The sequence below is a fragment of the Apus apus genome, chromosome 10 (genome assembly GCF_020740795.1).
Source record: "Apus apus isolate bApuApu2 chromosome 10, bApuApu2.pri.cur, whole genome shotgun sequence".
NCBI classification, from domain to species: domain Eukaryota; kingdom Metazoa; phylum Chordata; class Aves; order Apodiformes; family Apodidae; genus Apus; species Apus apus.
Window position 1 is genome coordinate 3,360,737 of NC_067291.1, and position 25,318 is coordinate 3,386,054.

Consider the following 25,318-nt stretch of genomic DNA (forward strand, 5'->3'; position numbering starts at 1 on the left):
GTCATTTAGAAAATGCATGTGATATCGCTGCCATTTTCTGATCCCCACTGCTCCACAATGGGTCGTGCTGGCATCCCCAAGTGCCAGCAAACAGTCTTGTCCTTTCTCTGCATTTAAAAATTTTTCTTCTGGCACACAAGTATAAACAGATGTGATTCATTGTGTGGAGGACTTGCACTGATAAACGTTTTGGGAATAGGGCAGAGGAGGGGTTTCCTACCCCGGTGTTGCTCGGACTGGTCAGTGGTGCCTGTTGCAGGTCAGGCCGTGCCCTGAGGCCTGGCAGGCACGGGGCCAGGGCAGCAGCTGGCTCTGCCTGCTGCCCACAGGCAGGCAAGAGACAAAGGATGTGCAAAAATGCCTTTTTCTGTGGGCACACTTCCCAGCCGGTGATTTTACAGTGTCTTGGAGTCTTCAGCCTGTTCACATGGGGTTGAGGTCGTGTGCCATCACTAATCTATGCCCAGTCTGAGTTAATTTTCAAGATAAAAGGTATCTCCTTCAGCTCTGAGAGTCAGGTTTGGGTCTTCCCTTAAAAAAACAGCAGTGTGTTAGTTCTTTTCATACACTAAAACAGTCTTTTATGGTGATTTGCTTTGGTGGTACTGTCTTCAGGGTTGTCATGCCATACTGATTTTTTAATTTAATTTCTCATATTCCTGTTTTATAAGCTTATAATTGAGAAAGTGGCATTTGGGTTTGTTTTTTTTGTTGTTTAAAAAGAAACATTTTTAAAAACTGAAGTATTGCTCACTCACATACTTGCAAAATGAGGGGAAGGCTTTTTAGTAAAAGCAAGTAATTTTCCTTTTTCTCCTAGGCAAAGCAGTATGACTTGCTTAAGGTCGTTATTTTTAGGTGCTGTTAGTGTTGTGACTTCCAATAAGGATACGATGCCTTTCATGAGAAGGGAAGTGCTTTCTATTCATTCAGTTATGTTTAATTTATTGTTACATTTTGAGCTTCCAGTGTTTTCTTTCATTGTTGATCAGCTGCAGACTCCTACTAAAAATAAAAAATTGGTCTCAGAGTGAAAGCTTTTCAAATAGTAGGCTTGGACTCTTGGAAAGAACAGCATAATAAAAATAGATACACCAGACTTGAGCTGTGAAAACAAGTCTCCATATAGCCTGGTAGCTCTTTTTATTTAGTATTTGAACAAACTTTAAAGGAATCAATAACTGACATATTTAAAGCAAATTTGCATTATTATTGCAGTCAAATCTGTATTTGTTTTGAAGTGTTAGTAATTTAAGTAAGTCTCTTCCATTCTAAATTTGTGTTCCTTGTTGCAAACCTTCATTCCCTTCAACTTTCAAAAAAAGGAAGGAATAGTTATTTGGAGTTTTTGGTGTGCCTTTTCTGATTTCTTTGTCTACTCAGATGATCAGACAAATATCCAAAATGGAATACTGGAATAAAGAAAAAAAGCATGAATTATTTAAAAAAAAAAAAAGAAGTTTCCCAGTTTGGGAGAATAGATAGATTTCTAAAAAGGAAATTTTACAGCCTGTCAACCTCAACATTGACCTTCTGTAGTAGTACTGTGATTTAAGTATGTGAATTATTACCACTGTGCAAGCAATATAATAAAAGGGCAATTTCCTAAATATTTCACATTCATAGAAGAAAATCTTCCAAGTGCATCATATGCCAATCATTTAATGTAATACAGGTTTGTCTGGTTTTATTACACTACTGTAAAACTCTTTACATTTAGTTGAGTTGCAAATTAAAAAGCAAAGTTCTTTTCTCTTGTATAGCTTCAAGATTCATATTTCCCTAGAGTTTCCAGGAGCCCCAAGTAAGGTGAGTGGGCTCATGGTGGGTCCTGGTCCCAGGCAGAGACAGCGACTGGGGTCCCAGTTAGTGTTCTCACCATAGTTGCCTCTTGGTCCAGGCCCAAGTGATTCCGTCGAAGAGCAGTGAGGACGGTGGATTCCTAAGGAGCACATTCCTTAGTGTTTTGAAAGTGCTTGCTCTGTTTATACTAAAAATACTATGATTTTGCTGACTCTGCCCACATATAATATATAAGTAATATTCCTTTCCTTTTTTTCGTATTTTGTTTTAACATTCATAAAGGCTTTTCAGGGCAGTGGCTGTTGCTGAAGGAATAAATCAGTTATGAAACCGAAAATTTCAAAAAGCAGAGAGTGTTTCTTTAATATCTGAAAGGCTTGAACATCATTAGTCAAGCCTAAACTGCCCTGTCTGTTTTGTATCGGCACATGAACTTTTGTTTACTACAGAGTCAGACAGCCTGTGTTTCAGGAGATGGGATTCTGTCATCGTGCCGCGGCCGAGCTCGGCTTTATTAGGCATCTGTTCTGCATGAAATATCATCAAGGAAACAGATTCTCTGTTTTGGCCACCATTTAATCTATTAACATACTAAAACAGGTCCCATGATACTCAGGATAGACTTGTAAAACTAAACTGCATAATAAAAATAATGTTCAGTCTTTCAACCGGCCAGCCATACTGTATCAGCCTATAAGATTACAGTTTCTAGTTAAGGCATTCTTGTTAATTAAAAATGTCCTTCTAATTCATTACATTTTTATTTGCTTTCATTCTTTGGTTTAATTATTATAATGAATATAATTAGCATGTGCTGCCAACTCACTTCATTTGCATATTATATTGGATAATTGAATGTGGTCCTGTAATTAAATTAACATGAATGACAGATGATTTGGCATCTTTCACATGGCTGTATTGGGAATAAAAACCTTTCCATACTCATTGCAGTTAGTGAATATTTTTCATATGAAAAGTCAGCACAAATCAGATGCTCAAAATCTTGCCTGACAGGCTCCAAATGAAGTTGCATTGTTTGTTGCTGTGCATTTATTTAAATAAAAATAGCTCCTGTTCTTTCAGTCTTTGACACACACAGCATTTAGTGTGCTTGAGAAGAGTCTCACTAACTTTAGGAATCACAAAGCAAAATCTCTGCAAAAAAGCTGGGGAACAGTGTATGCAGCTTTTGAAAGATTAAGTGTACAATTTGGGTTTGTAGAAGGAAGTAAGAACTTCTCTTAGAGTAACCAATGCAATTGGAAAAAATTGGATACACAGACCATTCCCATTCCATCCCCAAAAGTTTGTCTTCCAATAGCATGAAGTCCAACTTCTCTGTCACACCAAACCAATCCTAGACAGTTGTGTCCCTAAGAACAGTACATTATTCTTACTGTAAACTTACAAAAAATTGAAGTGTGAGTATTTAACAATCCATATGTTGAAAACAGAAGCACATTAAGTTAGATTTAATAGTGCCATTCACTTACTAGAAATTTACCCTTGCTATACAGATGTGGAAAATGTATCATAAAACATGTTTCAGGTGTAGCCACTAGCTCCAGTTAAAGGAATAAAGAACAGTAAGATGAAAGGATATTTTGGGAGAGGAATTTCTCCTGTCTTAAAAATATAAAGCATCACGGAGCAGTATCACAGCTATAACTATAATGTTAAAATAAATTAAAATATTGTATGGTAGGCACATTCCTGAAAGGTTCATAGAATTTAATACTCAGGTCCAGAACAAAGAAAACACTGTGGATAGTCCCCAAGAAAGGCTGTGTAAAGGGAGTGTGGCAATTCTTATTTCTGTCATAAAATAGCCATACACTTAATCCCACAGTAAGTGCATGTAATGTATGTATATGACATGCATCCTAGCTATAGTTACAAGTACTGCTAGGTTGTAAGGGACACTTGCAAAGTGACTTTAGATTAAAAATTACCTTCTGTAGGGAAATCACTTAGTGCTTTTGACAGTGCGAGTGTGTATTGAGTTTCAGTTGTGGCCAGTTTCCTCTGGTGTTAGCATGAAGAAAGAAAAATACTTCAAAAATTGAATACTTGTGAAAATCGGAACTTGACAGGCAAACTTGGAAGAATGGTTATAAAAATATTATGTAGAGTTTCCATATGGCTTGTTTACTAGAGGCCATCTTTAAACATTCATATTTATGTTGGTTTTGGGGCCATGGAGTGACTGGAACAATTCTGATCCGGTAGGTGGAGTGTATTTTGAAAATACAGATGCAGAAATTGGTAGTTACTACATAGTTAATGTCCGTATTTGTAAGTAAATAGTATCTGAAATTATTTAATTCTAATTTTTTTTGTTTCTTTTTGGATGAGGGATTTTTAGGAGTACAAATTCCATGATGAGGTTGTGGGGTTAGTTCTTCAAACTTAAAAAAAAAAGAAAATAAAACCCCCAAACCTTTAAAAGCTTTATAGGTTTGCATGAAAAATATGCCTGGTAAAATCTGTGGAACAGCCAATTTCATGAAGTGAGTGATTCATGTAAAGGTGTCATCTTGGCTGCCATTTCAGAGCACTTCAGCTTGTGAGCAAAAAAATCCCCATAGCATTAAACTCACTAAGTTAAAATGGAGTAAATTAAAGCAGATCTGTAATGTGTGCTTTGCCTCTATCAGCCTTACATACTCAGACCACAAAAATTCACTTAAGTGAACCCGTGTCTTCATAAAAGATGGCATTCCTGCCTGGGCAGTCATTGGAAAGTGGGGACACCTCTTGGGTAATTTGTCAGACACCTTTGTTGCTATTTGGGCTTCCAATGAACTTTTTTAAAGAATGATCTATGGCAGAGCAAATAGAGCAGAAGTGTGTGGGATGGCATGTTTCACACGTCACATCTTAGCTGTATTTCCAACATTTCAAAACAATACATCCCATAATTTCTTTTTTTTTCTTTTTTTTTTTTCTTTGAGAGGATGTGGGCAAGGTAGTTTAAAATGGGCAAAGACTTAATAGGAAATCAAGTGTGTTTGGTTTCAGTTCATGATGGCTGAGCGATTCCTGTAGGAGAGCATATAGGTATTAATGTGAGAAATGAATGCACTTGGATTTATGCTCCCAGTGTCATAAAAGCCAGTCCTTTCAACAGCCTTAAAATACAGTCTGTAGCTGAAGCTTAGCAATGAGGAGAGAGAGCAGGCAGCTAATACTGCCTCTGGAGAGCAGCGTTCTGATCTTATTCCTGGGTCACGAATGAAAAGAGTTTGGTGGTCTTCTCTTAATCCCCCATGGACCTTTGTCCACAGCGAAGAAACATCGCAGAGTTTGGCATGGTCCTGGTTAAGAAGCAGTTTCTTCTCAGCTAAGACCTGGGCCCGCAACAGGAGGGGTTTGGGTGGGAGGTCGATTGGCGGGTCTGGCAGAGGCTGCCTCCTTCCCACCCAGCCTGCTGGCCTCCTCTCTTGCCTGGGAATTCAATTTCACACCGAAATTTCAAACAAAGTCTCAAGCCTGCAAATATTGAATCAGGCCGTGTGAGCTATTGTCTGTCTCGCCTCATGTGTGAGGGAACTCCCTGTACTTCTCCCATAAACTCCCAATTTTCCAAGCGTGGGCAGAGGCGCAGGCAGTGTCCCCAGCATGGCCGGCCCCACGCAGAGAGGATGCCAGCCTGCTCTGTGTTCCCAGCTCTGAGCCCGGGCAGTTGACAGCTGTTCTGACCACTTGGATGCTGCTCTAAGGGTGGAAGCCTGCAAGAGGCCCAAAAAAGTCTCCCAAATCTATTTCATCGTGTTCATCTCAAGTAACACTTGATTGAAATGATACTGAAACATAAAGAAGAAACAAAATGCACTAAATCTTGCTGAGTGAGTACTATGGAAAATCTTGTTCTTCTTCCTCTCCTCTTAGTAATGGGTAAATAGTGGCACATTTCTCATTGCAGAAATGTGTATTTTCTTGCTGTCTGTTTAAAGCTTTTCCTCAGCCAGCTCTGTAACATGGCCAATAGCTCAATGTTTCACAGTCCTTTTAGTTGATGATCAGATATTTTCACAAACCCTTTGCATAGATTGTGAAAGAGAGAAGATAAAATGTACTAGTAATAAAACTTCTTACTTGCAAGTAGGACTTTGAAGAGTGACAGAAAATACTTGCTTTTGAAGAGAGAGAATGCTTTGAAAGACAAAAAGATTTTCTGTGTTTTAGACTGCAGTATTTTAATTATTCACACCTTCTGGGGATTCTGACCCATCCTAGCTGTTTTTGAGGATGACAGCAGAAACCTCTGCCAATAGTCTGAACTTCTCTTGACTAAGGTTCTGCTTCTCTGGCCTTTAAATCAAGAGTTCTTCATACATATCAATTGAGTTTCTTCTGTGTGAATGAGGAGAGAATAATGCCCAAAGCAGCAGCTAAAAGTTATAAGTGGTGTGTTATCCAAGTTGAAGATGTTCTCTAAATGTGAAGGTGATTCTTCAAAAATGGCACAGAGCTGCAAGGGCTAATTTTGATCATTTCAGTGTTCAGAAGAATGCCTAAGGATTTGAAAATTGGCATGATGGGTTATTTTGAGCTTACAGAATATATATATTTCTTAATACAATTGATGTATAATAATACTGTTCTCTAATTAAAAAGTATTAGACCAACACTTAAACATACAATTCTTCTCTCAGGTTATTTTGGAAACTAGGAAGCTTATAATTTTCTAGACAGCAATGAGGCCCATAAATTTAATTAGGTACTTAATTAATATTGAGCATGAGAGCAACTTCCCATGTGTAAACTTTTATCTTTATGTTACTGTGTTAAATGCTAATATGCTATAATGTTTTTAAACCTTTTCTAGTTCAGGGATTGGGCTGCTATTTTATCCTGTAGCCTGGGCATGTGTGAAATTCACAAATAGCCTCAATACAGAACAGAATTGTTTCCATTCTCCTCTCATCGCATTGTAATGGAGCTTATCTTTTACAATATCTGTTTAATAGCATTTATTTATTTATTGCTGAATTTAATCTATACACTTCATTTGTTATCTTGAAACTAAGGTGACTTGTTATTTGTCATTTTGGGCAAGCTTTTTTCAAGAGTTTTGTATAAACTTCTTTATCTAGATTTCCTGCTGGTATCACATTCAATAAACATTCTTACATCTTTGCTACATCATCGTGCCTGTATTAGCCATTGCCCTATCCTAAATGCTCAAATGGCTTAGGATGATTACACAGAAATTTAGGTTATTTTTTTCGTTGTTATGTGTACACAGAGCTTAAACCATAGAGCTAGCTTTAAAATGACAGTGCTCATAATCAGGTTTATAGGAAGACTAGTGTTATTTTTGATTTGTTATCTTCTCTCTGAAAGCTCACGTGATGTTAAGAAAATAAACACTGGCGTTTTTCAAATAAGACAAAATTCTCCATTTTAAATTTGAACGTAGCATTCTGGAACATTGCTTTTGCAAGGAAATTGTGCTCTGACTCCTGATAACTGTTAGGAGGAATTTAGAACATTCTTTGCTCAGAGCTTTGCCAATAGTCGAGTTTGCAAAACGGAAAGAAAAGAGCTTGACCTTAAAACAGAAGAAGAGCCTAAGTGGTGACATATTCTGCTGATTAAATACTAGCAGTATGAGATCTGTTTATATGGAAGAAAAGAAATAATGCAGATCTAACTTTGAAGGGAAAATCTGGACTACTAATATAAGGACTTATTTTTTTTTACCAAGTTATAAATAACCTGACATCAAACAAAAGGATTTAACTGTTTGATGGAATACCTCAGTTACAGAGATTAGATGCACAGTTCCTGTTCAATGAAGTTATTAGTTGTTTGTACAAATTAGAATTGACATTTATATAAATGATAAATAAATAGAACAGAAACATTAATGGTTCCCATACCAACAGTACAGTTTTAAGATCCAAATGTTTATAATGGCCATGTTCAAGTTTGGAACCGTAGGTCAGATGAGATAGTGGAAAAGGCAAGGAGTGCCCCTTAGAGAACCATTAGCTTTTTAGTCTGAGTTGGTCTAAGAAAATTGCATCTGAACATGAAATACATTACCAGCAGAAGAGCACAGTCAAGTAGAAGAGCACATTTTAATGCTTCCTTTCATAAAAATTAAAGGAAAATCTATTGTGAAGGATGTTTTTCTAGAAAGCTAATTCAGCTCACAGTGATAATCACTGCATTTGCTTCTGAGTGCCTGTGGAATGCACCATTTCATTAGGAGTTTTTCTCTCCAACAGCTGAGGAAGGTTTCACTTCAGAAAGTTTTAAAATTTACAAAGATGTGATTCAACTCCCTTTTCCTGTATCCACTTCATGTTACTATATTTTGTCTCACATTTCATTTGATTAAAGATTTCCAGCTTCTAATGCTTGGTCAAAATTACTAAAATCCAGCCTAACTAGAGTACTAAGAAAATAATGTTGTTGTGCAGAGTTAGATGTATGAGAGTGGTGCACTTAGATTATTACTTAAAAGGTTTTGCTCAGTTGGGGTTTTTCACATTTGGAGTTTTTGTGGCTACAGATTTCAGTTCTCTCCTTGGCAACCTTTATCTTTTCTCTGCTATCTTTAGGCAGCAAGAAACAACTTTTCCTTTCTTCTGTGAATGAAAAAAACTGATAGATACAGAAAGCACCTGTAAGTCACATTGTCTTCTTGCTGCAGTGTCACCAAGCAAGCATTGCTCTGCTGCTGGTGGGACTTGGCAGCATAAGTGCAGTTGCAGGTGCTCAGATGGGAGCTGAGAGTTGCTGGACGTTGTCTCTACCTTCTTAGTTGGACATCCCAGTGCCCCTGCACGTCTCATGCCTGGTGGCTGTAACCTGGCAGTGCCATTGATGCCAGCAATGCATTTGCTCCCAAGGTTTCTGTGTTTTGAAGTTGCATATTTCAACAGATCAAGCATGACATAGTGCTGAGATATAGCAGAAGGAATAGAAACAATAAGCAAATAATATGATCAGGTAAACATCTAAAGAGGCTTGTTGAAATCTTCTGATATTTTTGTGTAGTTAGATTCTGGAAGGCAGTGTGAGCTGGCAGAGTAACGAAGTGGCTACTCAGAAAAACAAGGGCAGGTATCCAGGCTGCTGTGAGCTTTTCTGTTATTTGTGAACAAAAGTGTTTCTGGTGACTTCAGTGAAATGTTGTCTTAACAAAGTATAAGCCTTTGCAAAATCACTGCCCTAATAGTAATGAGAAATTTGTGATAAAGGAAGTCAGCACAACAGAACAAAAACAAGAACTCAAGTAAGTTACAGGATCTCCTATGAAAAGCACCCGCCTGCAGTGTTTCTCTTTGGCAACACTTAAATCATGTCTTACAGTTATGTTTATGAAAACTCTTCAGCAAGTCTGAAAGGATGGAACAAACATGATGGAAGTACAAACAAAAGGATGGAAGTACATGTCCATGTTCCCAAGTTAACCTGGGGCTTAGGTTCTCATCTATACCCCGTAGGCCTCCCAGGGCCAGCACTGGCTGTGTCCCTCAGCCCTGGATTTAGAGGACCCTGAAACAATGGATTATTTAGTGATTTCCTGTGACAACTAGGGAAGCTGTTGACCCATTAAAAACATGCCCTCTTGTGGGCTTAGGCTTGGACTTGATAACGTGACCACTGTCTGTTTGAAGAAGAGCAGCTTCCTGCCAAGCTTAAACCAACTCATTTTTAACCTGGAATACTGTGATGAGATTTTTTAATTACTGTTTTGTGGTGAGGGGAAAAGCAACCTTTGAGAAAATAATGTAATAGAATGGTGAATATTATTATAATTTTAGACAAGTGATTAATATATTGTAGCTTTCTAAATATTTGGGTAATCTTCAGTAAATGGTAATAATTGATAATATTATGATTCTCTGGTTTAGCACTGTTAAGCTCATTGAAAACCTGGCTTTCTGACTTAGTTGAATACTCACTTCTCAGTATTTTTTTTTGCCTTGTGTAGACAAAAAGCTTGCTGCTTGCTTTCTCTTCTTCCTGACCAGAAAATTAATTAGCCTTTGTGAAACATAATTCCAATGTTTTTATGGAATATAAGGGCAGAAATAACTGACATGAATGATGCCTTTTCAGAGCTGCAAATGTCCAAATGAAACAAGAAAACCTAATTCCATCAGTAGAACTAGACTAAATATTGCTCTAAAAATCAACACTTCCACTCTGCAATAACCCTAGACTACCCTTGCACAGTACACAAGGAGTGAGAAAGCTCTTGGTCTGAGACTGAGCCATTTTTTATTGTTACTTGTAATAAAATATGTGACAATATTTAACATGCATCCGTAGAACCACTGAAAACCAATCTGTGATCATAACCTTGCTCAAATCTCTGGTAGGTTGCAGGCAAAGTTTTAAATTCAATTAGTTTCTCTTTTTAAAAATTTAACATCTGTAAAATATGTGCAATTGCAACTTGGAAACAGAAATTTAGATTGTCATAAAAAATGCTCCTCCATAATTAAAAAAAAAAGTAAATCTTCACAAGCCAATTTTATTGAACTGCTAGTTCTGAAAAATCATTGGTATGCATCTACATTCCATGTCTAATTAGGACATATGAATATATGAATGATATAAATATTTGAATTATTTGTTCCCTTTGATTTGGCTCGTATTCGTCCAATATTTTACATACAGCCATTCTTCAACTTTCTGGCTGACATTTTTGTTTTCTCCATGAAAAGCCTGTTTATTACTTACAAAATGCTTGTAAACTCAGTTACCTGATTATGAAGATATAGTTTCAGAGACCAGCAATTTAATATTCTTGTAAAACTAACCATTGACTTGGTAAGATTTTGCTTCTCATTTTACATGTAACTACTGAAAGTTTCCCTATCATTGCTGTATCAGTCAAAAGGTCTGGATCCTATTAGTTGCAAATATTTTTTTACCCTGAAAAATTCATAGAAATGCATTTAAAAGTAATTGTTGTCTTCATTTGTGATAAAAGGAGTATAGAAAATATTAAGTGAAAGACAAATATATACAGTATGTAAATAGAATTAGGAGGTGTTCACCAAAACATCTGTCTTGCTCAATTTCATGGGAAGGCTGCCCCTTGGTGTATGCCAGTGGTTGTATCCCTGCCCTTGCAAGCAAGGAAAGGGGTTGCACTTTTGTGATTCTTATTCCTGCAGCATCATCAGAAAGCTATTTTGGGGTCCTTGGAGCTTCACTGAAAGAAAGAAGTAAGCTGCAGTATTCCCTTTGCTACCCAGAGGAGAGACATACCCGAGTTATTTGAGTCTGTATGGTTTATTAGTTCCCTAGCAAAAGCCTTCAGTGCTGGGAAGATCTCCTTTGCAAGGTGCCAGGAAGCAGTGGCAGGGGAGGGAGGCTGCTGGAGCTGTCCTAGTAGGAATGCAAGGAAGAACTGCAGAATCCAGGGGGAAATACCCTTCCAGCAGTCACCTCAGGTCTGTAGCCAGACACCCCACCTCAGTGACAGGGGAAGCCTTACTGCCCAGCAGAATGATGAGTTCCCCTTGCAACTTTATTACTCTTCCATACCACAAGGAGCTTTTAATTTTTTTGATTGATTGTCCTTTTTTATTGCTCAAGTGCTGTGTGGCATACTGCTGGCTTTTGTCACTGTAGTCTGTTTTGAAAGACTGACTTTTATACTGCTTCAGACTTTCACAGCTGGAAGAACTGCAGTGTACTCTGTAGTGAATACTGGCCCAAGTAAACTTAAGGAACAAACAGATTCCATCTAGAGACTTCAGAAGTCATGAATCATGCTCTTCTAAGTGATACAAACTTTAAGAAATGCCAATATAGTGGATGGGGATGGTTATTGCCCTTGGGAGTGCAGAGTGCACTTTCCAGAGGTGCAGGGGAGCATGGATTTGCCTGGTAGGGTAGAAGACAATGCCTGACCCTCTGGCTATTGGAGATTAAGCAAATTAACAGGACCTGCAGAAGGCTATAAACAGGTGGGAGTGACAGAAGATAACTGATGGGCAGCCACGGAAGGTGTTGCTCAGTAAAAAAGTTCTCACAGGTCATCACATTAGTCACTGTTCTGGACAGGCAGCCAGTGTGGATTCAAGGAGGTGCAGGAAAGCTGGAAATTCAGACAGAGAGCAAGGTGACTTTTAGCAAAGGTTAAAAGTAAAAGAGATTGGATATTAGAGTAGAATATATTGTGTGGCTTTGCTGAGAATTGGCTTACAGGGAGTGGAGGTTGCTTCAGTTCGGCACAGCAGAGGATTTAAGAAGCTGGAGCCACTGGTGTTCAACAGGGTTTTACAGTGGGGCACAAAGGCCCTTGGGCAGTGCTCTCTGGTATGCTAACCCTGAACCACAGCACCATGCTCTCCAACAGGGGCTCCACCTCTGAACCGTGGCAGGGGCTGGAGTTTGGCTGGTAGCACAGATCAAAACTTCATTAATTTATCATGAAATAGAATTTCAGAAACATATTTCCTGTGTCTCTTACCTGTGGGTCTTCAGAGGATTATTCTGATGTTTACTCTGTTGGACCAAAAGCTAAGCCAAGCACGTACATCTTCTTTGGGATTTATTTATGCTAAGCACAGGCAAACCAATGAATTTGTGTAAATACCTATAAATTATGAGAGCAAGCAAACTTTTTTTTCTAAAATATAAAAGACTTTAATGTGAGTTGCCTGCTCTGGATAAAAAAAAACCAACAACAAAACAAACCAAAACTATCAAGCTTGTAATAATGTGATAGGTCTCAATAAAGAAAAGAAAGCCACAAGCAAATATTAATGAAACCTAGTCACATATATGAAGTTAAGCAGGTGCCTAATGCTTGGCTGTACAGAAATGCAGTGATATAGTTAGGATCTTGTTACATTTGACAGGCATATCTGACTTTCAGGCTAGAGGGAGAGCAATAACAAAAGCCAATTCTAGGTAAATGTGTGTGGCTTCCAGTATGTGGCAGGAGGAAAAGTAAGCTTTCTGCACTGGATTTCAGTAAGAAGTTTTTATCTCTTATTAGAGTATTTTGTAAGAGGAGTATTCCAGGCCTGCAAAACTCCCTAGCATCATTCAGACAAGGGAGTGTTTAAAAATTTAAAAAAGAAAAAAGAGAAGGAAGGAAAGCCATCAAGACAAGTCTCTTCCCACCATAAAGAAATCCTAGGCAAGGTTTTCATTTGTTTTCTTCCTTGTTCATTTGCTAAGTCAAGTGCTGGACTTCACGTTCTCTACCAGTTGACAATGAAACAAGCAATATACTCTGCTAGGAGTTTATTTGTTTGGGGTTTTTTCCAGTAAGGGGTGACTCATTATTTTATTATTTTTTTTCAGAGGACATAATATCATGTATCAGGTTTAGTAGCTGCCTTAGTACAATGAGCTGAAATTATCAAATTGATTCCACATGTGATAAATATAGGATGAAAACAGTTGGCAGCCCTTGTATATACCTTCCTATCTTTAATGTTGATAACATCATACTAGTAAAATGTTGAGAAAGAAAATTAAATAATAATTCTGTGGAAGCTATTTCTGTATATGCAGTGTTGGTTTGGCAAGAGTTCACTAATTATCCATGGCGTTTTTAGAACAGGTAAAGGAAGTGAAGTGTGAAATGAAAGATGAAAACCCCCCAAAATTTCTTTTCCTCTGCTTGTTCATCAAGTGTACAGAGGCCACCAAAAAGAAATCAAGAGTTCTGTTGTTCTGTCCTGGATCAGAAATACCAGTTGTAGTTACTTTAGTACAGTTATGATTGATTTTAAGTACTTTTCTGATTGTAAAATTTGCCACAGAAAAACACAGATTTCTATCATAAGCTCTCTGGTTAATGTAAAATGCAAACAGCAATCACAGCCTGGAGAGGCACCCTCTTGCTTACAGGGTGGTAGCCAATAGTTTAGAAGTTTAGAATAATCCAAATGCTTCAGTGATACTTTCTTCACAACAATGTCTGAATGTAATGCTTAATTGTCACGTATTTGGCTGTCTTTTAAAAATCCCTCCTGTCTTCAAGGGCATTAAGACATTTCTACCAGTATTTTGAAAGGTTTTCAATGTCTTTTTTGGCTGGTGAACTGAAAAAAAATGGGAACTATTACTTTGTTGGTCTTGTTTTTAAACTGAAATGCATTATCAACTGAGAGTGTGCTCTGAAGGTATTGTTAAAAGTGCTTTGAAAACTTGTAAATCCCTGTAATTTATGTTCTCATGGTCTCAACTGCTTCTTTCTGTCCTTCTGGTTTTAATTTGAATGCAGACTTGTCTGGGTGTGTACCTGTAAAATTGTGTTTTTCCAAGTAGGATTTACAGTCGTGACCCTAAGTTTTACAGTGTTCTAACCTTATAGAAGCTTCCTCCTATGCCAAAAAGCCAACTTTGGGTCAAACAGCTCTTTCATATTATAATTGTCTAATCAAGGTTACTTGGAACAGATCCGATTTGGGCATTTTCTAGTTCTATTACAAAGGCCTTATAAGAATATCAAGTAAATTGGAAGGGTTCCTTTGCAAGAGACCAGTAACAGCATTGCCTTATTTCTTCAGATGTCCACAGTTGTAAACTTAGCCTGCTTCATGACAACAGTTCCATTTATCTAAACAATTCTCCTTTTAGAGCCAATGGCACTGATAGAAACCGAGATAAGAAATACAGATGGGAGGATCTCTCAGAGTCTCCCCTTACTGAAACTCCTTGCTGTGCAGCTTACAATCACCTTTTCTTTCTGCTGCCTGAGAATGCATGGCAGACATCTACCCTGAAACAGAGTCCTCTCTAATTGCCAGAAAGCACTCTAGTGAAGGATGATGGAGCTTCAGGAGAGTTTTTACAGTCCTGGTGATCTCTTTCTTGATGTTTTAGTTTGTTGTTTTTTTTTTTCCTAAAGACGTGCTTACTGTGTTTAAATGGCAGGAGCTGAGGTTTTTAGTTTCATAGCTCTAACTTACAATAGCCCCTTTGCTATAATTCTTTGTCTTTTGACTGAAGGTATTAAATTACCAGTGTTATTGTAATCTGTAGATTAATCCCCTTCTCATTTACTTACTGTCTTTTTGGGTGATACAGGAGAAAAGTTTCACAGCTTTATATTCGTGTTCCTCTGCAATAAAAATAATACTTGCGCACTAAACCAGAAGTTATTTGGACTAAATGTTAGAAGCTTTATTTTTAGCATTTACTCCTCAGCCACTCTCCATTTTTTAGCATGACTTCAGCACCCTTGGTGGTTAACAGGAAGAGAAGAGCAGACAAGTCACGTGCTCTGATTTTGTTCCATTTGTATTTTCAGATCATTGTACAATCGGGTCGTCACCCCACGGTGCTGCAAAAACTCTGCCAGTTGCCTTTCCAGTATTTCAGCGATCCTCGTTTAATCAAAGTGCTCTTCCCATCACTAATAGCTGCTTGTTACAACAACCCTCAGAACAAGATCATCCTGGAGCAGGAGATGAGTTGTGTGTTACTGGCCACATTCATCCAGGTAGCTATTGTAGTAACCTCACAGCCGTGTGTAGGGTAACTTCAACAGGTTTTCTCGCCTTTGCCGTGTGTATGGAAATCATTTGACCTTCAGTAAAACAAGTAAACAGCATTGAAGTACTTTTAAGATTCTCTTCAGCTCTTTTCAAACCACAGATTATGCCTGTACTTGAGACATCTTATAACACTGAAAGGTTACGGAGGAGTTCAGGTTCTCACTATCACATGCAGAATCCTGTTTTCATTAAAGCTATTGGCCGTGCTAGGAGGGTTTGATGTAGATCCTGCTATTACAAGCCAATTCTTAAAATATTTATTTTCTAAAAATTAGTGCACATCTGAATCAGTATATAATGTGTTTACATACAAATGTACAGTTGTGTACTGTGTACAATAGATTTACAGAGAGAACTGACCAGAAGTGTATATATTTTATGCAGAACATACACACAACATATGTTACCAGTCTAATCTTGCAGTCTATTTTTGACAGTAAACCACTGAGTTCACTACAAATACTGTTTTGAATAAGGATTTACAGCATTTTTGTTCCCTTTGTCTAAATTTATAGGCTGTGCTTTATATATCAGATTTTATGCATGCATTGTGTTTTCCATTCATTTTATTGACTGTTTCTAATGAATAAATGCAGTTTTTATAAATACTATTAAAAATAATATGCTTTTAGGAGTCTAATAACTGTATCAGTCACCTGAAAGTTACTGTTGTTGATACAGAAATGTTTATCAGACTCTTTTCCCTAATGCTTTACAGCTAGTCCAAGGGTAGGCTACATGGACTGGGGAGAGAAGGCACAAGAACTAAATATTTACTAGAAGTCTTAGCATAACATCAAACTTCTGACTGCATCTACTTTTTATCTTTTTAATGAAAAAATAATTGCATAGCAGTTAAAAAAAAAGTTTGGAACTTAGAAAAATTTGCCATTTTGTAATGAACTTCTGTTCAAATACAAAGCTACAAGTCATGTTTTACTTTGACTTTCTTATATTGAAACTACAGATTTTAGTGTATAAGTTGCGGTGGCAAAAAATAATGTAAGCATTATGAGTAAATACAGCAGGTTTAGCTTGTTTTTTTCAGCCAAAAACCATGCAAGTGAGGGAGAGTGTTTCCTATCTGAATAATTCAGGTTGTTTACCTCGATTTTGAGAATGGCATTTAAATCCCCAGCAGCTACAGCAAAGCGTATCTTTAAAAGGGTTAATGTTAATAATTCAATTTCCAACTAGAGGTGTATCTCAGATGCCAAGTCCACAAACTATTCTTGCAGGCTTTTAAAAAAGGTGTTATGTTCAAATATGGAAGATCTTTGTGTGCTGTGAAGTGTCATGCCTTTGCTGACTTTGCTGGTACTTCAGTATTTTACCCGTTTGAAAAACGAATCCCGAATGTTGCACGTGCACACACAGAGCACAGGATTCTGAGCAGAATGCTCCGACACCCACGCACGCAGAAGTTTTCCTCTCTACTTTTATTTCAACTCGCTGCTGTTTGTCAAGAAATCTCTCATTTGCTTCAGTGGAAGGTTTGGGAAAGACACAAATGTTTTCCCTCTGACTAGAAAATGAGGTTCTTCTCCTGCCAGGGAATGTAAAAAGAAGTCCAGTTTACGTAAAAGTTTGGTGGTGTGTACAAATATAACACTTAAATACAGTGTGTGAAATGTGTGCAGCATAAATCAAAGGGAAATGATTGCTGGATTTTACAACGACCCACGTTCTACCTCCTTACCAACAGATCCATTTCCATCATCTGAAGTTTGCACCATCCTTTTTATTTTTGTTACTTCTGTTTCTAGATCTGCTGAATTAATTAAGCAAAAACACTAGGAGTATCCAGGATTTGCTAAATTGTATCTCTTATGTCAAAGAATATTATCTCTGCTCTGTGAATACTCACTCCAACAAAAGGCAGGATCCCACAGGCCTGGACATCTGATAGCAGCAGGGATAACACATGGCACTGGGCACTTGGATGAACTGCACCTTGGCTGGTTGCACAGCTGGCTGCACAGCTGGCAGCAGCCCTGGGCAGAGGTCTTTATGGCTGGGGAACAACTTCATTTACTCTCAGGAGATCAGGACTTCATGTTCCCAGGTCACTTGGAAGCACAGCTGGTGAAATTGGGATCATTCAAGATTTTTTTAAGAGTGCATTTGGAGTCAGGAGCATAAATCTAGAACACCATTTGTTTTAAAGAAACACAGCTAATGTTCTCTAAATTAAAAGTAATTATAATAACTCTTTCTTAAGAAGATACTAAACCCCTGTTTTTCTGTTTTGTTGTTTGTTTGTTTGTTTGTTTTCCCCAAGAAAGAATTATTTAGAAATCTACTGTATATTGTAGAATTTAAGTGCTGGGAGTATTCTCTTACGATATGTAGCAAGTAAGACAGAGTTGGTTAATATACAGTTTTCATAAAGTAATCAGGATTTTTGAGTGTCTGTGAAGACTTAAAATGTTGTTTAAATTCCTCAGATATAAGATCTGAAAACCTGATGCCACTTTTTTTTTCCCCCTGTAGGATTTTGCACAGAGTTCAGGCCAAATGGATAATCATTTATTGCAGCAGAGGGGTATGTCTCCAATGTAACAGAATACCAACTGAGTAACAAGATGTGTAGATACTGTATTTTACTGTGATTTTTTTTTTTTTAATCTGCATCACATCACAATGAAAGCAAGATAGTAAATTGCAAAATGACTTTACAGTTTGGGGAGAGGCTCTCTAGCTTACATTCTGATTCAAATATACGTGTCTCTCAGTCTGCTGCTCATGGAATCAGGAACTCAGGCTGTTAATCTTTATTGAATGCTATGTGGTATCATGTCTTAAAATGTGATACTGTATGTGCACATATTTAATTAGCTGTCACAAAGGCCACCTTTAAAGGTTTTAGGTTGCAGAAGTCACGCAGCCCTGCCAATACACCTGGGTGCCAAAAATGAGTAAAACACCATCCTGTAATTATCCCATAGTTTGTCAGCTTGCAAAAGAGTTGCCATTATTTTTTTGCCCTTCAGTTGTTATAAATACTGTGTAAAATGCAGTTAACCTCTCGAGGCTAAATGTTTGAAAGGTTCTCAGCTAAGATGGCTACTGCTTGTTAAACACATCTGAAATTCAAGTATCGTGGTGGGAACCTGGTCGTGAGTCGCTCGTATTTTGCCTAAAGTGTGTTGCTCAGACAGTTGTTTCTCCCTAACAGCAAGCAGAAATCCACCACCATTTTGCTGAATGCTTGGCAGATGAGCAATTTTAGGTCTGAACCATAAGCATTATGTTTAAATTATAAAATACAAAATTAACATAAATTTATGGAGATTTTTACTGTCAACGTTATACCTCTTCAGCTGAAGCAACTTCGTGCCCTTGTGCCTCTGAGCACAAACTTTCCAGGATTTTGTTTGCATGAGAATCTGCTCAAAAAACATTTAAAATCCAAGTGGAAAGCTTGCTTTTTGTTTTCATTATTCAAACTGAATGAACTTTTAAACAAAGATGACTATGTGATGACATGCGAGTGTGATTTCTAAACATTCCCCTGTTGCAAAAAGCTGACTTAATGATCGTGTAAGCAGGATTATTTTTATCTGTTATATCACTTGAATGTGTAGGGCAGTGTCCCCAAAAAACCAAACAGGGACAATAGCACTGCTCAGAATAAAACCCAGAAGGACAAGCTCCATTGCTGGGTGCTGAGTTGAACCCCACAAGCCCGTGCACACACGTGTGGCCCCGTTCACCTCACCAGGAGTACTCGTAGGAGTAAAAGCTGCTCTTGTAACTGTGCTGTGAGCTTTGGGGGAACCAGGGAGCACAACTCCTCCTCAGCCCTTTGTTGGAAAAGAAGCTGCTCAGCAGAGGGAATGTCACAGAGGCTGCCCAAAATTGAAGGAGGCTGACTTGGTCTCCAGTGGGTCTGAGGACATGAAGTGTGTAAAGATGTCCAGTGTTCCGATGCATAAAGCAGAGAGCCTGACCCTTAAAATCTTAAAAATCTTTTAAAAAGCTTAAAAATGTTGCTCATCAGAGCCCTCTGCCCCCATTTTAAAAGCCAAGCCTCAACATCCAGAGCTCCACAGAAGTGTCACCCCGTGGCTGAGAATTTTTGGGGAGGGGGAGGGAAGTCAAGGACTAGGAGCATCTCGAATGGGCCACACGTTCATTAATTCTTGTTTTATTGCCATCTTAAGAGAGAATAACTTGGTAATTTTATGTTCTGTCTTCAACAGAAAAATCGTTCAGTTCTCAAGATTATCTTGAGCTGTCCAACAGATTCCCCCGCCAGTCCTGGGAAGAAGCTCGACAATTCTTCTTGAAAAAATAAGTGTTGGATTTGGTTTTAAATTCCCTAACATCCTCACGCTGACCACTTCCTGCTGACTACTTTCTTTCAAAAGGCTCTTCCAAAAAGTTTTTGATACTCTTAAGTACTTATGCTGTAGATATATAATTTGCACTATTTATATCCTAAGTACTGTAGATACTTTCAAGTTCTGTTTTGTAATTTTGATAATTTTGAGTTTATTTCCTTCGCGTATCCTGTGTCATGAGTCGGGTGGTTTCTACCCTGTGACGTGCTGGTACTTGCACTGCAAAACTGTTGAAATAAGGTTGCGAAGAGAGAAAAAAAAAACATGTTCTATATATCTTGTAATAAAAATAACTTATTCTGCTTGTAGTGTGACTTCTAAGTTACCAGTATTGGTGTGTTTGAATTAACCAAGAGCATCACAGGGCTCGGGGAAATAATATATATGAAAAAAAGACTCCTAAGCTGTCTTGCTGGTTACTGAAAAGTCTCAAGAATTTGTCGGATTTGGCTCTGAGGAAAAGTTCGTTTGTAATTCGTTGGTGATTTGGGCTCAGTCACGGAACAGGGATTTCTTAAACCACACAGACGTTTAGCGTTTCGGTAAGACTTTAATAAGCTCTCGTCTCGGCCCGGTGCTGTTCTCCTGCCGGTGCCGGTCCCGCGCGGCAGAGCCGGCCCCTCAGCCCGGCCGCTCTCGGCCCCGTTCGGCTCCCTCCGGCCGGAGGCCCCGCGCGCCCGCCCGGCGGCGCGAGGCGCGGCGGGAACCAGGCTGCCTCGCGGCCGGCGCGCGGGGCTGCGCTGAGCCCGGGCCGCGGCCACCGGCACCGGGACCTGCCGCCGCTCCGAACCGGACCCCGAACCGCGGCCCCCGACGCCAAACCCGGCCCGGCCCGCACTTGAGCTGGCGGCCGAAACCCCGGCGAGGCCGCCGCGCCGCCCGGGGGGAGAGCGGGGGCTCCGCGGGCGGCTCGGGCCCCGGCCGCCTGCGCTGAGGCGATCGTGCGGCCCGCGCGCGGCTCCGCTCCCCGCTGGCGGAAACCGCTTCAACCTAGGCCCGAGGGAACGCAGGGACCTGAAAGCCGGCCCGGACGGAGCCAGGTAACGATGGTGGGCCCCGCAGCGGGGGGGGGAGGGAGACCGGGAGACCCCCTTCCCACCTGTCCCTGGGCCAGGGGGCCGCCCGCCCCGGCGGCAGCTGAGAAGCTCCCGGCTGAGGCGGCCCCCCCGCCCCGCCCGCCGGGGCCCGGGCTTTCCCTGCTCCCCGACGGCAGCGGTAGGGCGACCGCGCCCGGGGAAGACGGGCCCCGCGCACTCGCCACCTCAGCCCCGCAGCGTGTTGGAGCCGTCGCCACCCCGGCAGCGCGCTGCCCATCCCCTGGCAGCCTGTGGGGGCTCTGGTGGGGCGCAGTTCGCCTCCTCCCCGCCCGAAGGCGTGGGGAGATGGGGCTGGGGAGATGGAGATGGGGATGGGGAGATGGGGATCGGGAGCGGCTCGCCCTGGTGTAAAGCTGCTCCGGCCTGCGATCCCGCCGGGTAACGGGAGGTAAGCGGGAGCCGGGGGCGCCAGGCCGGGCCCCGCCGCGCTCCCAGGTGATGCCGAAGGCAGATAAGGAGCCGCCGCCTGCGTCTAGACTGGGGGATGGACACGGGCGGGGGACGGCTCGCCCGGCCGCCGCCGCCCCGGGACAGCCCCCGCCGCCCTCGGGAGGAGGCCAGGCCGCCCCGCACCGCGGCAGGTGCGGGCACAACCTGGGCCGAGCCCCGGGGGCTGCTCGGAAATGTGGAACCTGCGCTCCGCCTCCCCGGCTATAAATACGCGGCCGCGGGCGGGAAAGCCGATTAGCGCGGTGCGGGGAGGCCGAACCGCCCAAGCCGGGGTTGCGTCCGTCCCGACCTGTGCCCCGCTCCGCGCCCCGACCCGGGCGGCCCCGCCGCCGCTCTCCCGCCCCTGTATTCGTTTCGACCCTTTTTTTTTTTTTTTTCTCCTCTCTTTTTTTTTTTTTTTTTTTATTAAGCCCAAAATATTTAATCCCACTATTCAACAGCTGACTCTGACAATAAATAACAATAACTTACTTTTGTTCGTTAAAGGCTCAAACAATCCGTCCTCCGTCCACTGATAATTTAAGGTTATTAGTACTGGTTTTCCCGTTTAAAAGTCCCGTTTCTCCTTTGATCGTGCGGGGCCGGGCGCGGCGGCCCGGGCGAGGCATCGGCGTGAGATGAGGCTGGAGACGCGGCTCCGTGGAGTTAGGGCCAGGCCGGCTCCGCGGCCGCGGGAAGGCGCGCACGCCGGGGGAGTCTCTCCCCCGTTCGTTTTTTGGTTTTGTGTTTGTGTTTTTTTCCTCTTTTTTCCCTTCCAAAAAGGGAAGAAAAGCCGTCCCCAGCGCAAGCGGTGGGCGAGGCAGCCTGTCACCATGCCGGGCTCCATTGGGAAAATCCGCGTTTCTTTGGGAAAAAGAAACATCGAAATCCGCAGGGAAAAAACCCAAAACAACGAAATAACCAGGGCGGGGGCTCTGTCTCCGGTCTGGTGAAGGCAGCGAGGATCCCGGTGGTTTTTTGGCCGTCAATAAGATATTTTTTTGTTTGTTTTTAAATAAGAATAATTAAAAAACAAAGGCGTTTGTCCGACGCTCTGGGAGCGGCCCGGGGCCGGGTGTCTCATGCAGGGAGCGCAGGCATGCGGAAGTCCCGCGGCGGCGGGCGGCCGGGCCGCCTCACGTCTCGGCCGGGCTGGGCACCATGCTGTTGGGGGTGTCGGGGAGCTGGGAGGACAGCGATGTCACGTCGCTGCCGGAGGAGGTGCCCAAGGAGCCGGACTCGGAGAAGGAGACCTGGGGGAGCAGCGGTAGTGAGGGCCCGGCGCGGTGTCCCCCCCGCATCCCCTCCCACAGCGCCCGGCCCGGCGGCCGGAGCCTGCCGGTCCCCGCGGCCCGACGGGGCTCACCAGCTGCTGGAAGGCGGCGGGCTGCTCCAGGTCGCTCTGCAGGGCGAACTCGCTGAGCGCCTTCCAGGGCGGCTGGTAGGTCTGGACCTCCACGGCGCTGCCCTGCACGGCGCTCTCGTGGCGGATGGGGCTGCCGGCCACCAGCGGCGTCCCGGTCAGGCCCTGCAGGCTCTGCGGGCACACGGGGCTTTAGCGCGGCTGCCGTCCGAGCCCCCCCCCACCACGTCCCCCCACCTCCCTCCCCGGCGGAGCGGATGGGCGCTCACCGTCTTGTCGCTGTGCTGCTGCTGTTGGAGCTGCTTCATGAGGATGGACTTCTTCTTGTCCTTGCAGCGCTTGTTCTGGAACCAGACGCGGATGACGCGGGGGCTGAGCCCTGTCATCTCCACTAGCTGCTCCTTCATCAGGGCGTCGGGGCGCGGGTTGGCGGCGTAGCAGGTCCGCAGCGTGTGCAGCTGCTTCTCGTTCAGCACCGTCCGCACGCGGGTGGTCTTCTCCGCCGCCTTGTGCGCCGGTGGCCGCGGGGCGGGCGGCCGCCCGGGCACCGGTTCTGCGGCGGGCGGGGAGGGCACGCACCGTCAGCGCCGCCCGCTCGCCCGCCGCAGTTCCCCCTGCTTCCCCCCACCCCCCGACCTCCGCCGCCCGCCCCGAAGGGGAGCCGGTACCTGCGAGGTGCGGGGCGGCGGCGGGCGGCGGCAGCGCGGGGCTGCTGGGGCGGCGGGCGGCGGTGCCGTCGGGGGGCGGCCCGTGGTCGGCGCGGCAGAGCAGGTCGCGCTCCCGCAGGCAGAACTGGTCTCCGGGCAGGAGCTGGCGGCCGCAGGCTGCGCAGCGGAAACACTCCAGGTGGTAGACGTGGTCGCGGGCGCGCATCACCAGGTCGCTGCTGCTGAAGGCCGCCCGGCACTGCGCGCACTTGACGCCGAAAAGCCTGCGGAGACGCGAGGCGCCGTCAGCGCCCACGGGTGTCGGGACAGCTCCGGGCGGCGGCCGAGAGCCAGGATTTCGTTAGAGGGAAATTCGGGGGCTCTAAGGGGCTTTTTGCGCGCTTTTTTTGTTTGGTTATATTTTTAACGAGCGTCTGCGCTTTCGGGGTCACCTGCTGTAGTCCCGCTTGCAGTAGGCCTTGCCGTCGCGCAGGAAGCATGTGCAGGTCTCGTCCAGGGGCTGCCCGCACTCGGCGCACTTGAGGCAGGCGACGTGCCACTCCAGGTCCGGAGACACCCGCAGGAGGAAGGGGTCCTGGATGCGGCCCCCGCAGCCCGCGCACAGGGCCAGCCCCGGCCGCCCTGCCGAGAGCGAGCGGGGCACGGTCAGGGACAGCGACGGGCCAGGAATTAGGGAAAGACACTTTTCCCTTATTCTTACATTTTCCCCCTTTTTTTTTTTCCCCCCTTTAAATAGGATGAAAGAGAAATGAAGACAGAAATACGGAAAGAAAGGAAGGATGGAAACACAAAACGAAAGAAATAACTACAGACAGAAATTTAAAACAAAAACCAACCCACAACCCAAAAAGTTGATTGAAAGAAATAAATGCGTAAAAACAGGGACACCATTTTGGAGAAGGAAATAAAAGCAGAAACGCAGAAACACTAAAAGAAAAGCTGAGGAAAAAGTGAAAGGAAGAAAAAGAAATAAAACCGGAATGACCGAAAGAGAAACAAAACCAGTGAAAAAAAAAAAAAAAAAAGACACTGATGAAACGGGGACATGGACCAATGAAAACAGTAAGAGACAAGCAATCGGAGAGAAAGAGAAATAAACCCAAACAAAAACAGGAGGACAGAAAGAGAAGGATATAAATATAAACGGAAAGATAAATAAATTTTAAAAAAGCAGACAGACACATGGAAAAAGACAAAGGATGAAAAACGGTAACACGAGCAGAGGAAGAGGGAAGGGGAGAAAGGAACGGAACCAGCAGGACGAAATGAGATCCACGGCGCGGCCAGACGGGAGGACAGGCATTCGGTAAGGAACGCGTCCGGCGGGGACCGGGAGCGCCGGGCACGAACGGGAGTAGCGGCACTCGCAATGCCACGGGCCGAGCGCGCTGCCGCAGCCCTTCCCGGCGCTGTCACCGCTCCCGACGGCAGCGGCGGCGCAGAGCCCGGCCCTGCATCGCCTCGCGCCCTCCCGCCCGCCCCGCACTTACTCTTGGCGGGCTCCCCCATGGCGCCCGGGAGCGGCCGCGGGAGGAGGATGTCCACCATGCGGGCGGCGCTGCGCACCGGCTGCGATGCGCGGTGCGGGATGCGGCGCCGCCGCTCCACCACTACCGCTCCGCGCGGGGCGGGGGCCGCGCCCGCCCCCCCGGGCCCGCCCCGCCGGGCCGCGCCGTGATGTCAGCGCGCACCGGCCGCGGGGGGAGCGGAGGGGCGGGGGCGGCGCTGACCTCACCGCGCGGCCCCCAGAGGCGATTGGCAGCCACGGGGAGGGCGCCCGCGGATTGGCCGTGGGGAACAATGGGCGCGCGGCGGGGTGCGGAGCGGCGCGGAGTCCCCGGGACGCCCCACGGGAGCCCGGCGTGGCATAGCTCGACGGACGGGGCGGGGGTGACCTGTGCGCCGCAGGAGAAACTCCTTCGCGGAGACACAGGGTGCGCGCTTCCGCGCCCGGCGCTGCGGGCAGCCGCGGGACCCACCGGGCAGCTGCGGGACCCACCGGGCAGCTGCGGGACCCACCGGGCAGCTGCGGCCACCCGCGGGACACTCCCGGCGCCTGGCGCGCTGCCCTGCTCCGTACGTCCCGTCCCTTTCGCGGAGGCTCCTGCGGCAT

General features: G+C 43.9%; 2 protein-coding genes across 4 annotated transcripts in view; one reads left to right on the top strand and one right to left on the bottom strand.

Annotated features, from left to right (window-relative positions):
- The window catches only part of SCAPER (S-phase cyclin A associated protein in the ER), a 148,749-nt gene extending 128,787 nt beyond the window's left edge, over positions 1–19,962 (top strand). For all 3 annotated transcript variants that reach the window (XM_051628465.1, XM_051628468.1, XM_051628467.1), the window contains exons 30-32: positions 15,056–15,247; positions 17,796–17,847; positions 19,508–19,962. In XM_051628465.1, the coding sequence (XP_051484425.1) occupies positions 15,056–15,247; positions 17,796–17,847; positions 19,508–19,602 (339 nt within the window). In that variant the 3' untranslated portion in view covers positions 19,603–19,962. The remainder of the gene's footprint in view (positions 1–15,055; positions 15,248–17,795; positions 17,848–19,507) is intronic.
- Positions 19,963–21,930: 1,968 nt separating this feature from the next.
- Positions 21,931–24,876, bottom strand: ISL2 (ISL LIM homeobox 2). Its single transcript, XM_051628308.1, has 6 exons — positions 24,696–24,876; positions 23,637–23,826; positions 23,206–23,468; positions 22,807–23,090; positions 22,541–22,711; positions 21,931–22,427 (listed from the first exon to the last, which is right to left on the bottom strand). The coding sequence occupies exons 1-6, from the start codon at positions 24,751–24,753 to the stop codon at positions 22,311–22,313; spliced, it is 1,083 nt and encodes a 360-aa protein (XP_051484268.1). The 5' UTR covers positions 24,754–24,876; the 3' UTR covers positions 21,931–22,310.
- Positions 24,877–25,318: the final 442 nt, after the last annotated feature.

What these genes read in the sequence shown, in the direction of transcription:
- ISL2 (XM_051628308.1), bottom strand. Translation starts at nt 24,753, where the DNA reads ATGGTGGACATCCTCCTCCCGCGGCCGCTCCCGGGCGCCATGGGGGAG. An exon ending in TGCAAGCGGGACTACAGCAG is followed by an intron (nt 23,469 to 23,636) that starts GTGACCCCGAAA and finishes GCGTCTCCGCAG; the next exon opens with GCTTTTCGGCGTCAAGTGCG. An exon ending in AGCAGCACAGCGACAAGACG is followed by an intron (nt 22,712 to 22,806) that starts GTGAGCGCCCAT and finishes GTGTGCCCGCAG; the next exon opens with AGCCTGCAGGGCCTGACCGG.